The sequence below is a fragment of the Lissotriton vulgaris genome, chromosome 5 (assembly GCF_964263255.1).
Source record: "Lissotriton vulgaris chromosome 5, aLisVul1.2, whole genome shotgun sequence".
Taxonomy (NCBI): domain Eukaryota; kingdom Metazoa; phylum Chordata; class Amphibia; order Caudata; family Salamandridae; genus Lissotriton; species Lissotriton vulgaris.
The window spans coordinates 267,875,847-267,891,982 of record NC_141693.1 but is presented as its reverse complement, the minus strand read 5'-3'; the positions used below and the strand labels follow the sequence as shown (position 1 = coordinate 267,891,982).

At 41.5% G+C, this 16,136-nt stretch overlaps 1 protein-coding gene across 13 annotated transcripts in view; it reads left to right on the top strand.

Annotated features, from left to right (window-relative positions):
• KIF1B (kinesin family member 1B) overlaps positions 1 to 16,136 on the top strand; it is a 1,388,545-nt gene that overhangs the window by 749,302 nt on the left and 623,107 nt on the right. For all 13 annotated transcript variants that reach the window (XM_086921360.1, XM_086921359.1, XM_086921355.1 and 10 more), the window contains one exon: positions 6,059 to 6,144. In XM_086921360.1, coding sequence (XP_086777486.1) covers positions 6,059 to 6,144 — 86 coding nt within the window. The remainder of the gene's footprint in view (positions 1 to 6,058; positions 6,145 to 16,136) is intronic.

Here is a 16,136-nt window from a genome sequence, read left to right as displayed (position 1 = left end):
TCCAGCAGTGCCCTTTCAGTTCCCAGGTTGTCTAGTCCTTGCCATATTTTAGATCTATTAACTAGGTCAAATGCTGATTTCACATCAATCAAGGCTTTTTCATTATTTTAGTTTATTTCAGACACTTGATGTATAGCCTGATTGTCCGGTTTATTTGTCCCTATTCCTTTACGTAAACCAGTGTGTGCATCCATAAGGAGTCAGCATCCTGTTGAGTAGCTGGTGGCCAAAGAAATTTCCTATACCATCTAAAAATTATATTGGCATATAATTAAATAGATCCATGCGACTGCAGAGACAATAGAATGGTAGAGTTGCACACGCAATGCTGGGATGGAAATAGTCTCTAGGACTAAATTAAATGTTTTTGTTAAATCTTTGGCCAATATCTTACAATCATCATGAAACATGTCGACCAGTACAAAATCTGGCACTGGGGCTTCATTGGCTTTCTGAAATAATACTGCTTCCCTATCTCAATGGATTGCTAGGGTTGCTATTGGCTTCACCAATATTATCCTGGTAAATTGAGGAGTCAATAGTGAAACTTACTTACCTGTTGCTTCCATCATTAAGTTTCTCAAAGTGTGCCATCCAAACATCAGCAATAATATGATACTCTTGCTTATTTGCCCCACCACAGTATACCTTGGAGACGAGTGCACAGAGTTTTTTTCAATAGCTGCAGATCTGAACTCCTCCCAGACAGTTATTTAACACACATTTTCTTTTTTAGTTGAATTTTTGATTACCTCCTTAGTTTCTTAAAATGGTCTTCCTTGGATACCACAATATTTCATGATATTTAAACATTAAATAACATTCTCTTTTTATCCCTACACAGGATCAAACCCTACGAGGATGTGGTGTTGACCACAATACTGATAATTTCCCCATTGTTCCATTATAAGCATCCAAGATGGTATTATGCTTGCGATATTCAGCCTTGACACTAGAATTTAGGTGTTCTTTTAGATTGGGCATTCTAAGCAAACCTTGGTTAAAATATCTTTCTCTGTTCAATTTCATATCTTGTCTATTGTTGCCAGGTGCAGTATCTAGAATATATGTAACTTTGGTTTTAAAACTTAACTTTACATTAATTACTAGAGGATCATGGTTGTTTTCTAGATGTTGTATGACCCACACATTGGAAATATATTTCCAAAACTCTATATTAATCTGAAAATTGTCAATTAGGCCTGTTCATCCTCCACATCTAAACGGTGGAGCAGCTGGGCTATCAGACATGGTACATCTACTTAAAAAATCTGAGATGCCAATTCTGTAACTAATTTGCAAGTTTTTTTTCTTCTTTTCAATATATTGTATCTGGCTCTTCTTGCCAGAACTGGAGCTGCTGTGTCCCAACCTGCTTCCTCCTCAAAGATAACCTCTTCCTAAACTCCCTGCAACAATGCAGTTTTTAAATCACCAGTGACAATAAATGTATATTGGTTTGATGGATTTACAGTGGATTTTTTTCCTTTTACCAGCTCTTGTAAGATTGTCATATAGACTTGGCTACCCAACCAAATGATGGACGGAATGCTGAATAAATCATACATTCACCCCCAGTCAAGAGATCTGAGTTAAATCCATTGTTCTTTTGCTCACCATGCCACCCCAGTTTGGACACCACCATATGCAAATCACTCTTGACCCTGCGCCTCATGGGAACAGTCCAGACCAAACTGCCATGCCATATGGCTGGGTCTAACCTGGGGTGGCATGGTGAGCAAAACAACAATGGATTTAAACCAGATCTCTTGACTGTGGGTGAATGTATGATTTATTCAGCATTCCGTCCATCCTTTGTTTGCGTAGTACTTTTAACCCCAAGTAGGATGGGTATGCCCAGATGTGGGTCCCTTGCTCACTGTGCCACTGAATTCGAGCTAGCCTGGCTGATGAAGGGTAATACCCAGAAACCGGTCCCAGGATACTTGTTTCCAGTCCAGGGAGGACCTGGCATGGCATTCATTCTGGACCGTTCCCATGAGGCTCAGGGTCAAGACTGATTTGCATAAGGCTAGGTCTAAACTGTGGTGGCATGGTGAGCAAAAGAACAATGGATTTAACCAAGATCTCTTGACTGGGGGTGAATGTATGATTTATTCAGCATTCCGTCCATCATTTGTTTGTGCCTTCCCTGAATGAGGTGCCACCCACTCAGCACAGTGTTGTGTAGGTAACTAGCAGCTATGCCATTTTCTGATGCACTACTAAGCTCATTGATGAAGTTATTGCACTGAGGACTGGTTACCAAAATGTTCGAGGTTACAGTTGGGACATCTGGCAGAGTATAGTTATTTATTAAGGACAAGTTTGCTAAAGGAACAGTATTGATAGAAGGACCAAGTTCTAATAATCTGATTGCTTGTTAGTTTTCCTGGTGTTCAATCTAGGCCTTCTTCACTGATTAAACCAAGGCTATATTAGCTATATTTTGGATAGTTGCAACTAGAGTTGGGCTGTCATGCGTTGTTTTAATTCCAGACTTCGCCGGTTCAACTGTAAATAAGTCAGTGATCGATTTAGGTTTACACCCTGCTTTTGGCTTTACACCAAGACTTGTTTTGCTTGTGCTGCATATAGTTGGATCTAGTGTGTTACATCCCATCCTCTTTGTCTTTCTAGGGGCACAGAGGAACTAGGGACTTTCGGTAAAGTGCAATTTGTTGTAGGGTTGATCTTCACAAACTTGATGTGCAAGGTTGGATCTTGTAGATCGTCGCCTTGTAAGATTTCAGTAGCAATAGAAGCTAGACAAACAATGAGTCCTCGTACAGTAAAAAAGATAGGTTTATAAACAATGCTCTATTCACAGGTTACTACCTGCCTTGCAACCACTGTATACTCCCTAAACTCAGCTTACTTAGTGAATGTAATAATAATCATTTGGAAAAAGTAGCGTTAGTATCGCTAATGGCCTGGGTGGCAAAAACAGGCATAGGCAAGCGTGGCGAATGTAACAACCCAAGAGATTGGATACAACTGCAATTACACCACAATAAACTCATCACTAAGCCTTCATCGCCTTAATAGCCAAATTTGCCACTCAAAATAATACCCAGTATGCATACACAGTTGCACACTTGCAACCTGGAGCAATGCCAGTATTACTACTGAGCATTAAAAACTTACTCCAGGATAATAACAGGAATGCTGTGCAGACCACCTTACCAGGACCTTGCAGTGATTGGTAGCAGTCCAGTATTAATTAAATTGCATTTGCTCAGGTATCGACTATCACTTGAAGAATAAAATAAGTTATAAAAACGACTTCGCCAACAAACACCAATAACCACTGTGTCCCGTTAAACTCTAGTAATGCAACAGCCACGTAGTCCAAAAGGTAACTTTGATCAATAGAGAGGTTAGCAGCACGTCACTCCTACTCCACTAGAGCACAAAGCGCACCAAGCGCAGCCATCCTAACTCGCTTCCACCCAGCCGCCCCTCAGCCTCCCTTTTTGCCTCTTTCTCCTCTGCCACAGCTTTACCTTATTACTCCTTACTGGTGACTCAGGTCAACGTAGCTCTAATGGACTCCAAAGACCCTGTAAATTTCCAACCAGGCACTCCCCACCACCAGGAGACCCAGAAACCCTTATCAGGATACAGTCCTAGTCAAGCAGAAGACCCAGCAACGATGGCAAATAAGAGGCAAAAACTGGCAGTTAAAATGCACCAAGCCCCACTCCTCAAGCCGATCTCAGTGGTTGTAAAGGCTCAACAGAGCGTGATGGCACAAAACCTCCCAGTCAACCAAGGCAGGGCAACAGAGTATCCAGGATATACGTGCTAATCCAAACTTTGCCAGGAGGCGCAGGACTGAGAAAGCAGCACAAGTGAAACTGGAGAGGAGGCATGAGCACACCCAACCACTTCCGTGATCGTCCGACTCAAGCAGGCCACCCGCCTAGTCACTACAGTGCCCATTTTAATCTCTTTGAAGAGGGATTGCAGATCTATTTTCAAGTCTCCTCCTTCTGGCTAGTGGACATTTCACCTTCAGCTCATTTTGTACAAATTCATATGTAGATTACAGATTCGAAATCCTATAACTCCTGGTTTCTGCAAGCTCTTTCTTAGCAACCATGCAACGCTATTTTCATCTGGCTTAGATGACATGCCAGGTTCCCACAATTTTAATTCATTTAACCAGCATGACCTTCTGATTCTGTAGTTACCAGTCTGAGAAAGGCTTCCTTCCCTTGAATTCACTGTAGGGGAGCTGCATTTGCCTTAGTACTGCCAGGATCATGGAATGTCCCTGAATGAGGAACTTTTCTGTGTCATCTAGTCCCTCTTGTTCTTTGTGACTGGACAGAGCAGATGTCAGGACAAAGAAATGTCTTCCCTTTTCTCCTTTTTGCTTATGTTTGTTTGGGAGGCAATCTGTGTTGAAGCATGCGTCTTCACTGCCTTCACTGTAGATCAACATAGGAGTGAACCTACTTTCCCCAAAAAATGCTGCACTACATTTACGGTCACAGATCAGATAGGTGCAGTAGGTGTGGAGACCATGCGGAGGACTTATTCATGTGGTGTGGGACTGCGCGGTTACAATACCATATTGAACTGCAGTGGTGTAAATCCTTAAGGTGGCAACGGGGTGACATTTGCATCCTACCCCACAGGTGGTGCTGCTGGGTGGCGAGTGGGCGAATAAACGAAGTAGGAAATTCCTTTTGTTGTATCTCCTCCTGGCCTTAACGCTGCTTGGCCATAGCATTGCTGGCTGTCCCCAAACACCCCCCACCCCGCCAAAAGTACACTTCCAACATGTCAGGAGAGATGAGAAAGTAGAGGATGATTTGGCCGCATTGGCAAAAATGTTGGCAGATCTACGGCATGCACAGGAGTGTAATAGGGAACTGGATGCTTTTTTGGATGAGAGTATGGAATGATAGCCTTAATGCAGGCTTATATGTGATATGCTGGAATCAGACCGGGGAAGTTAGGGTCTTACCTGGTTGGTAGGGAAGGGGACCTGCAATAGCTTGAGGGCTCTGAGGGGTCTCTGGGATGGAGTGCTCCCTAGGTTATGGATACAAAGCTTTGGTCATAGTTCTGTGGACAAGTCAAGACACCAGAAAATGTCTGTTATTTCAGAAATAAAGATTACGAGAGGGAAGTGAGAGGGAGGGTAGGGGGTTGGGGAATGTTCCTTATCGCTTTTGTTAATTTTGGGCACTCCTTTCATCATTGGGGGACTGCGCACTTGTGGTAGATTTCTACTGCCTTATTTGTTTTTGTGAAAATTAATAAAGACTATATAAAAAAAAATTAAATAGTGAACCTACTTGTACTGTGGGCCTCTTAAACTTACTTTGGGTATGCACCTGTGTCCATTCCGAGTTGGCATTACTGTCTTTTACCTTGGTGCCACTTCTGGTGTTTATTACCTGTGTTGTATGTGTTCCCTGGATTATCCTCTTGACCATTGTACACCACCAGACTACCGGCAGAGGAAAGGTGATCTTTGAAAAACAGGTTTTCCCCTTCAGCTCGCCCCACAGGGCCTGCTCTAATGAGGGATGGCCATTTTGAACTTTCAGTCTTCTGCCCCCATATTGACTCAGATTTTAAACAAAATCTTGAATTAAGTGGCAGGTGGAAATAAGAGTTTGTTTTTTTATCGTCCTTTTTTATGCTTACACGTCCTAAGGGGGAGTAATGATTCAAAGGTTATCCCTACCTGGAGAAATCTTGTTGCAGATCAGTAACTTTTCTGTCCCTGTGACACCCCTTTCTCTTCCTACCCCAAGTTCCTGCTCACGCAGTTTCTAGGAGGTACTTTGCAGATTATGGGGAGACAGGAATGACAGTGGGATTGAGGCCCTATTTTCTCATGTGTGTGGTTTTGACGCAGTCGCCAGCCAAATGGATATCCTTATTGCTTGTATGCGAAGATCGCAATCTAGACTGGTGCCTTTGTTTGGTTACTGATGAATGTCTGCTATTAGCATCAGTTGCACCTCTTTCTGCTTCTTGAGTAAAAATGCAGTAATCTGTGATAATAGAACATTTTCACTGTGTTTTCTCTCAGGGGATGAAGAAGCCCCAGACTATGGCTCTGGTGTCAGACAGTCGGGTACTGCAAAGATTTCCTTCGACAACGATTACTTCATCAAGGTAGGAAACCTGAAATGTGACTGAAATATCACTATTGAAAGCTGCACCTTGTGGTGTGTATACGTCAGGTGATTTGAAGAAGGTTTACTTCGGGACAGAGAGTGAGTGAATGAATGATAGATTTATTGAGGTTGTGCTACACAACATAGTGTCCCTGTATAGACGTCCCAATGTCTGTCAACTACATCGGCCTAAGCTAAGGCAAAAAAGATGGGTTTTTAGTGCCTTCGTGAACAAGGCTTCCTGGCAGATGGCCTTCAAAGAGTGTGGAAGCAAATTCCACTCCTTAATCGCCAGCACCGACGATGAGCAATCACTGCACCAGACCCTCTGGAAATCGTGAGAATTAAAATCTGAGGTTTGGGCAAGTGGTATAGGAATAAGCCACAGAAACTGGAAAATGATTAAAATGTACTATTTAAAGTTGAGTACGGAGATTGAGTACAAAGTGAGATAAATATCTTGATGTGTGGCATTAAGTACAGCAGATTATTATGGAGGACCACACAAAAAGAATACAAACCATGTGTAATATAAATTAAATGTTTCACTGTTTTACCTAATTTCTTCCTGTCAGTCTAGTCACTCTTTGAGAGACAGAGTTTCACAAGATATCCTCACACACCTGCAAGGTGTCATGCGTCATCATTGGACAACCCCACGCTCTCTAAAACCATGGTTTGATGGAGGGCGGGCCTACACCCTGGGATCAGGGAGGCACTTTTATCATTAAGAATTTGTAAAACAAATTAAAACCTAATGTGGTGACCTAGTATGAATTTTACTTAGCAGGGTACAATTTGGTATTAAAAACTGGCCATGGAGTATAGTGGAACAAGGACCCCAACACCACTAAAGTGTTGATATGTTTCTGCCAAGGCAGCTTCTAAAAGTCTGCAACATTCATCAGGACATCCACGGGATCCTAAAGAAGTATACACCACTTGCGTACACTAATGGAATTAAACAAATACTTGCTACTAGCATTGCTCTCAGGTTCTCTGGTCACCCAAGCTAAAGGTCATCTTTACCCCTTGGAGAAAGGCCCCAGGAACCCTTGTAGTCACACCTATATCAAGGGGCTTTCCTCTCCATTCACCTAATGCTCACAGCTCTTCCAACCAATGGTCGTCTGGTTCAGATGACTCATGGGTTCTAGTTCCCCACCTTGGATATTGTCCTTTGGTTTTGTAGTTCGATATAAATGCAAAACACAGTAATCCTAAACTTGCTGTTAAATGAGAGCTGGGGATTGAGTCAGAATCACAAAGGTGACACAGCAATTGGGTATTGCACAGGGTTGACAGCAAGGATTGGAAGGCTATTCAGAGTTGGGAACAGGTATCAAGATATTGCACGAGCGTGCAATAGAGATTGCATTCATTACTCTTAATATGTTTTCCGTCTCCTTGGAAGCCTAAAATGCGGATTTGGAATCTGCTGTGTTGGCCCCCTTTGCTTTGAAGAGCCTACTTTCAGTTTCTACTTTCAGTCTCTACTTTAACAGTTCTTTTGCAGCCTTCTATGATGTCATATTGATGTTGGTCTTGGCTTCAGCTGCAACATTGATCTTCCCACCCCATGGATATCGAAGATGACGCCAGTTGCATCACTACCTGTGTCAGATCCAACTTTTAGAGAAGAGAGGTCCTTTTTGGATCAGATTGTTATGTCCTCATATTCTCTAACTAACTGTATAAAGGATGATGATATTGAGGAGGATCATTTACTTCCAAAGGAAACAGTTCAGTATATGCTCATGAACTTTTAAAATGCAAGTGGTTTGGATTCATTGTCAAATACTCCGTTTCTGACTACAGGTGCTCATGTTTGAGTAGATCAAGCTCATTTTAGAGTAGTTTTTAAGAAAGCTGCAGAAACACTGAATATTTAGTTATACATGGTGTAAACAAACACTGCTCTCTTAACCCCTTGGACGCTCATGACGAGCTCAGCTCGTCATGAGCCACGGTGCTTGTGTGCTCATGATGAGCTGAGCTCGTCATGACCGTTGGAACGCTCGCATGCTGGGCTAACTCCCATGCTGTGCGAGCGTTCTAAAGAAACTGGTATAGTTCTCGTCATGAGCACACGACCACCATGGCTCATGACGAGCTGAGCTTGTCATGAGCACCGGGGCGCTGTGCCCGCCCCTTCCCCCCAGCACAGAGGGGGAATGAGCCCCGCATGCAAGGGGTTAAAGATTGTAATTGGCACGCAATTAGCAGATACCATTTTTTCAATCAATAATGATTTATATGTTCATAGTAAGTTTGCCTTGGAAAGCCTCAGTCAACACCTCTTGTTGCCAAATCTGCATCACATAAGCATAGACTGGCACAGACTGATCCACCTTTTTAGTCGGCATCCACAATCCTTGAGCCTGATTATTCAGATCTCTGCTGATAAACGCCAACAAGAGGTTATCCAATTCTCTATTGGCAGGTGGCTTCAATAGCACTGGCTAAGTTCCCATCCAGGGGATACTCATCAATAGTCCTAATCTATGAATAATCCCCGCCCATGTGCGGGATCCCGGAGCATATAGAAAATACACACACACAAATACATACATACATATATATTGCTTCAAATTCCTTCGTTTTTCCACGTATGGTACAAAAGTCACCGCACCACAGCAACAGAAAGTTCTCAATTATTTATTCTGTAAAACACCATGTGCTGATTGCAAGGAGAACGGCCTACGCGTTTCGACTATCCCTAGTCTTCAACTGGACCATAGAGTTCTCTGTGTCTAGAAGGTTTATAGTGTGCTATGTGTTGGTTACATCTTCAGTTTCCATGCATTAAAAACAACTAGACCACCAACATTCAAAACTGTAACATGGCTCTTTTTTGGTCGCCGTTTTCTTATTAATCATTTCATCACTAGTTTCCGTAAAGTACTGGTTATAAAACGTAGTTAAAAGTGCATGGTATATAATTCAAGGAATACATACTAGAATTAATAACTTTTCATATCTCAATCAATTACAAAGAATATATATTGTGGTTTCCGTGAAGTACATTTTTTGTAGATTTTTACATAAGCAGCTTAAATAGGATAACATCCGAACTTATTTAGAGACAATTTTGTTTAAGTGCGAAGGTGCCAAGATCAAGAGTTCATTCCTCTATGTATATGTAAGTTTCATGCATTCATAATCTCAGTGCAGTACATATTTCTTAGTGAAAGCATGAACACAATTTCAGAGTTAGTTATTTTGGTCAACTATAAGGTTCCAAGGTTCATAATTCTATTAAGCGGTACTGTGCAAATACACCAAATCATGGTTAATTCCTTCAAATGATAATTATGACTCTTAACTTCAAACCATTGCTCATATACCAGGTATATTGTCCACAGTCATTTCTCCCACATTTCTGATCTTTTTCTTACTTATGTGGGTTTCATTGTCAAGTTTTCAAGACATAATTTTGTATATCTTCTACTATGTTCCACAGATATGAACCCCTTTTCAACTCCATCTTGTTGCGTTTTCATATTGACTCCACAATGTCTCCTCTTATGCTATTCAGCTCCATTTGTCTCCTCGTTCTAGTTCTTATCCAACTGCTAACTCTCTTCTTGTTGTTATCTTAATCTTTGATTGATTGTTATTTGTTGTATTCCATCATAGGGCTCCCCTTTTGCAGATATGTTCTTTTGAATCTTCTTCTTGGTTTTCTGATTGGGTTTTCAAAGATTCCAATGCAGATGATTTTCTAGGGAGTTGATCTCTCAGTGCTTCTGATGGGTCTAATGTGAGTGGTTAATTTCTCAAGATGTACATATAACTCTGCATCCAAGTTGTGTCCATAAGGGGATTCAGTTCCCATCCCCAATATCATTCGGCTTTCCATCTTTCTTAATTTTAGTGTGCGATCTCCTCCCCTCTCAGATTGTTTAGGGATTTTCAGCCCTGAGTACCTCAATTTTGTACAGTCCCCTTGATGTCGTTCATTAAAATGTTTCGCCATTGGGTAATTTGGGCCATTATTTTTTATCGCTCGCAGGTGCAGCTTTAGCTTATTGATGGTGCTTCCGATGTAGTCCTTTTCACATGGACAACTGAGTCGATAAATTACATACTTGGATTCACAGGTGATGTGATCCAGGACCTTTTCAGTTTTCCCACTTTGCAGTCTGTACTCCTTGATATTGTGTCCATGCTCACAGGCTTTGCACTTTGCACACTTCCAAAAGCCTGGAGTGTTTAGCAAAGTAGGTTTTTCTGGTTGCCTGTTATCCAGATGACTTTGGGTTAGTATGTCTCTTAAGGACGAGGTCTTCCTGTAAGTTATACTTGGGACGGATGGTAGTTCTCCCTTCAAAGTTTCATCTAATAAAAGGATTTCCCAATTCCTTTTGAGGATTTTCTTAAGTTCTTGACTTTGATTGTTAAAGTCCATAATGAGACGTACCTTATTTTGTGATTCATCCTTCTTTCCTCCATTGTTGGTTTCTTCAGTTTCCACTGTTGTCACTTGTTCCCTGTGTGAGACAAGGAGTTCTGATCTGCTCTTTAGGTGCATCCGGGATTTTGCTGATGTTAATACTTCTAATGTATATCCTCTTGTTAGGAAACGACCAAACATTGCCTCAATTTCTAGTTCCAGATCTTCTGTTTCAGAGCAGTTTCTCTTCGCTCTCAACATCTCTCCGTATGGTATGCTCCTTTTTAAGTTGGCAGGATGGCCACTGTTGGCATGGAGGATACTGTTGCAGGAGGTGGGTTTGCGGTACATCTTTGTGCAGATTCTGTTATTGCGGATGTTGACTTCTACGTCCAAGTAGATCACCCTGGTGTCACTGGTACTTGACGTGAATTTTAAGTTGTACCGATTATTGTCCATGGAATCTATAAAGGCCTGTAACTCTGATTGGTCTCCGTCCCAAATGACGAACAAGTCGTCGATGTATCTCCACCAACATATTATTTTCCGGTGTTTCTTGTTTTCTTTTGTTTATACCTCTTCTTCCCAGATGGCCATTAATAAATTCACGTATGTGGGCGCAAAAGATGTCCCTATCGCCGTCCCTTGTCTTTGCAGGTACAGTTTCCCTTGGAATAGAAAGATGTGTGTCAGGCAATAGGCTAACATCTGAATAAGCATTGATGAATGTTCCAAAAGGCACACTGGTCTTTCTTTAAGGAATATTTGAACAGCCTCAATGCCGTCCATATGTCTTATAGAAGTGTAAAGCAAAGAGACATCTATAGTTGCCATTAGATATCCTGCATCCCATTTTATGTTCTTCAGTTGATTTAGGAAGGTCATGGTATCTCGTAGATACGATGGTAGTCTCATCACATAATTCATCAAAAAGATGTCTATGAACCTAGAGGTAGTTTCCAAAAGGGATCCAATTGAGCTGACTATAGGTCGGCCAGGTGGTTTATTTGTTGATTAATGTACTTTCGGCAAAAAGTAAATTGTCGCCGTGATAGGATTTTCAGTCTTCAAGTACATGTATTCATTAAAATCGATTATTCCCCTCTCTTTCCATCCTAGTAGGAGGCTATGGTATTCCTCCTTCCATTGCTCACTAGGATTCTCAATCATGGGTTCATAGTGCTCTGTACAGCTCAGTTGTCTATTGGCCTCTTTTACATAGTCTGTGATGCTTTGAACCACGATATTGCCCCCTTTGTCCGAGGCTTTTATTATTATTGTTGGATCATTTCTCAATTCAGTCATAGCCCTATATTCATTGGGTGTGAGGTTCCATTCCTTCTTCCTTTTTGATTCTGCTTGTGTTCGGATTTTGATTTTTGGCTAATCTCACCGCCATTTTTGTAATTTCCTCCACTATAATCTCCTGGAATAAATCAATTTTATTGCCCATTTGTAATTGTGGGCAGAATCTTGACTGTTTTTTTTAAACCACTCTCACCTCCCCTGTTCGTGGCCAACCCAATTTGGTTGCAAAATTGTATGTCTGAGGCCATTGAGTCTTGGGGTTCTTCAGTTTCTGATGATATTCCTTCGCCCAGTAGGGTGAGTGTTTTCAAAGCTGGAAGTTCCTTTTGTAAAATTGGTAATTGTTCTGTGCTTTCTCTCTATTTGTTTTCAGGTGGACGTTTTTTCTCACAAAAATATTTTTTCAATTTCACTTTTCTGCAGAATTTGTATAGATCTATTCGTGCATTTGGGTAGTCCATTTCTTTGTTGGCAGTAAGATAGGCCCTTGTTCAATAATTTTAATTGCGACTGTCAAGATTTTATTTGAAATGTTATGAACCAGATTGTTATTCATGCATGCCTCTGTTTTCTGTAGGGCTATTATTGTTTTCCTCTTCGGTTTTATTTCTTATCCTGCCCCTCCTGGTGTTTTTGACTGTCCTCTCCCCCACATGTTTATTCTGCCTCATCCTCGCTGCCGCGTTATAATTTGGGCTAGTTGCATTTCCCCCCGAAAATCCAACGGCATTGTGTTTGAGTCTTCGTCATACATCCATCATGTGATCAAGGGAGGGATCTCCCGAAACGCGTCATGGGCGAAATAAAATAATGCACTAACGAAACCTGGGTCTACGCTTGTCTGTTGAAGTTTGGAGTTGAAGTAAAAGGCGAGTTGGAGCTATATATATATATATATATATATATATATATATATATATATATATATATATATATATATATATATTCCTCGAATTTCGCAGCGTTTCAGGCAGCAGCGCACGCCAGCAAGCGAGGGAGACGACGGTCCACAGGAATCAGCAAAGATGGTTTATTTGTTGCAACCACACAGAGAACAGCAACGCGGTTCAGGCTAACTCGCCCTTGTTCACACTGCAACATCACAACAAACTAAATGCTTTTTTATATTTGCTGGAATGTGTGTACACCCACTCTTAGTGACATCACCTATCACATGACTAAAAAAGGGAAGAAATACTACCACTTGTAGTTTGTACAACATTGATTCTGCATTTAGCTCTATATACACATACATACACATACATACTTACATATGTGAAAACATATACATGCATATGTGAAAACATATACATGCAGCCTAGAATGTTTCCAACATGGCAAAAATGCCGAAATTACATAGGTTTGCATTGCAAGAACAATACCCTCCTAACCCATAAGAAAAAGAAGAAGCAGTGAGAAATTGTCATACAACAATGCTTTATTGCCTTAAGGAAAGCTTGTAATTGTAGGCAGTTGCCTGTATGCTGCATAGCAGAGCAATGAAACAGAGAAAAAACTGACACCTTGCCTTTAAGGCTTTCAAGGGTTAGGGTACCGTGCCTTTAAGACCTGCAGGAAACCCCCTGCTCCCATGATGCACCACAGGTGACAGTTAGGTCAGTTCTTTTTGACGGTGTACAATGTACAGACACCTGAGTAGACATGCAATTAACATAAAAACAACTCCAATAACGCTCGCCTGGGGAGGAGGGAGGGTCACTTATGACTTTGATCTTTTTTCCGGCTCCTTCTGAGAGGATCCTGGAGTTTGAGCTCTTCCGTTTTTGACTGAATGTTATTTATTTGATATTTTCTCAGAAAATCCGACAGATTCTGATTCCTAGAAGCCTATTCTACTGGCTTTTTGTTTTTTTTTCAAATTTTTTCAAGTCCGAATGCCTGCTTTATTTTGGAAATGTCCTTCTTGTGGCAAGAAAATGGCACTGTCAGACCCACACTTTGTGTATATTGTCTGTCTTCCAACTTCACCCAACCCTGACCAGTGTTATAATTGCCAGAAGTTTTCCAAAAGGACTCTGCATGACAGAGAACGCATCAAGCTTCATGCCCAGCTGGAGAAGGACAGAAGCCATCAAGGAGGTGACCATGGAGACTTCAGAGCGCCGTCTTCAAATAAGGAGCACTGAAAACGGCGTCGTTCCACCTCCCCTGAGTCTAGGAAGAAGAAGGTGACAGAATGTTTGCCGTCGACATAGAGATCGCCATCGAAGAGACCGAGGCACTAGTCAGCGTCGAGGGACGAGTCATTGTCTCGATGTTGAGACTCTCCGCTGCATGCCAATAAGTCTGCGTCGAGGCACAGCACTTCGAGCTCGAAGGCTGTGGGTCCAGAGAGACCTGAGAAAGCTCCATCGACGCCGAGGCATTCTCTGCCACCCTCGAGGGGGTCGGCGTCGAGAGACACGACGGCAAAGACCATGCCGTCGAGGACCAGGCAATCTTTTATTATATCTGTTTTAAGTTTTGCCTCATCCTTTGCCCATAACCTTCGCCAGAAAGTGAGACCAGCTATTCTAATAATATCATTTATGTATGGTACGGCCAGTTCTCTATGTACAACGTGGTTGGCTGTGGATCTAGGTACTGCCAAAAGTCTTTTCAAAAACGTATTTTCTTGAGTTTGCAGGGAGTCGGTACTTGCTCTTCCCCATATTTCTGCACCGTAGCAGGCCCCAGTCACACACTTGGTTCTATACAAAGTAAGTATCTCCCTAACTGGCTTGTTTCCCATTTTGGATGAGAATCTAAAGATTCCCTTGACTACTCTTAATAATGTCAAATTACTAGTATCAATATGTGGTCTCCAACTACCCCTACTATTAAAACAAAGGCCCAAGTAGACAAGGTTTGGCACTCTACCTATAACCACTTCCCCCACATTGTGTTGTCTACTCTTATATCTGGTCTTACTACATGTCATAACAAAGGTTTTAGTAAGATTTAGTTGCAAGTCCTTTTCTATCATGTGCTGGGAGAACTTCTCAAATAGACATTGTAGACCATTTGCAGTCCTCGACAGGAGGACAGAGTCATCCGCATATAGTAGTACTGGGGTAGTACGACTTCTACTTTAGGACAATCAGCTTTCTGTATTTGCAAAAAGGAGTCCATGTTATTGATATATTATGAGAACAACAATGGAGCCAAAACACATCCTTGGCGTAAACCTCTAGTAACCATAAAATCCTCTGTACATTCTCCTTTGTTCCCAAAACGAACTCTAGAAGTTCAGGAGTTATAGATTTGAGATAGGAATACAATAATTTTGTTTGGTGCTCCAATCTCTTTTAAAGTTTGCCACAACTTCTCGTGATTAACAAAGTCGAACACCCTTGTATGGTCCACAAAGCATAGCTGGAGAGCCCCCTCCCTCACCAGCTTGTACTTTCCGATAAGGAGTTCCAATTTTAGGCACTGTTCCACAGTCCCCATACCTCTTCTGAACCTAAACTGGGCTTCTGAGAGAATGTTATTCTCGTCCACCCAGTCTTCTATCTCCCCAAAAGAATCCTACCCATTAATTTTAGAGTAGAGTCCAGAAGGGATGTAGGGCGGTAACAGTTAGCCTTTCCTCTAGCTCCCTTTTTGAAGATGGGTACAAAAATGCTTTGGGACCATGATGCGGATATAACTCCTCCCGTAGCAACATTTAGAACATTCACTAATATCGGGGTCCTGAATTCCATATTACTTTTAAAGACGTCAATTGGTACGCCGTCCGGACCAGCCGCTTTGCCGCTGGCCCTCTTTGAGAGGGCTAATTTAATTTCCATCGATGTAATTGGTACGTAGTTTGTTGGCTCTACTAATATAATGGTACTATTTAACATTGGAGTGGCTTTACATGCACCAGGATTAAAAATGAACTCAAAATGTGTAATCCAGTCCTGCTGGGGGACTGCAATTACAATTTTCGGTGTACAAATATCTTTAAAATAAGGATGATCAATAGTATGCCGAAATAAACCTGCGTTACTACTTTCAGCAGCCTGAATGAGTCTCGCCCAAGCGTCCTCTCGGATTTCACTTTTCCTATAACTTAAAGCTATTTTGTATTCCTTCCTCAGTAGTCTTATTTTACTGCAAATCCTAGGTTTTGCTTTAAGGGCCATTTTTAAAGCCTTGTTTAACTTTTTAACCAGAAGTATTTTCAGTGTTTTTTCTTCTTTTTACTTGTTAGATCTTTTGCTATTTCAGATGTAATACTATAAAAGGCTTTTACAATATGGCAATCTGTAGTAGAGTTATTTAGATAGATGTCCATA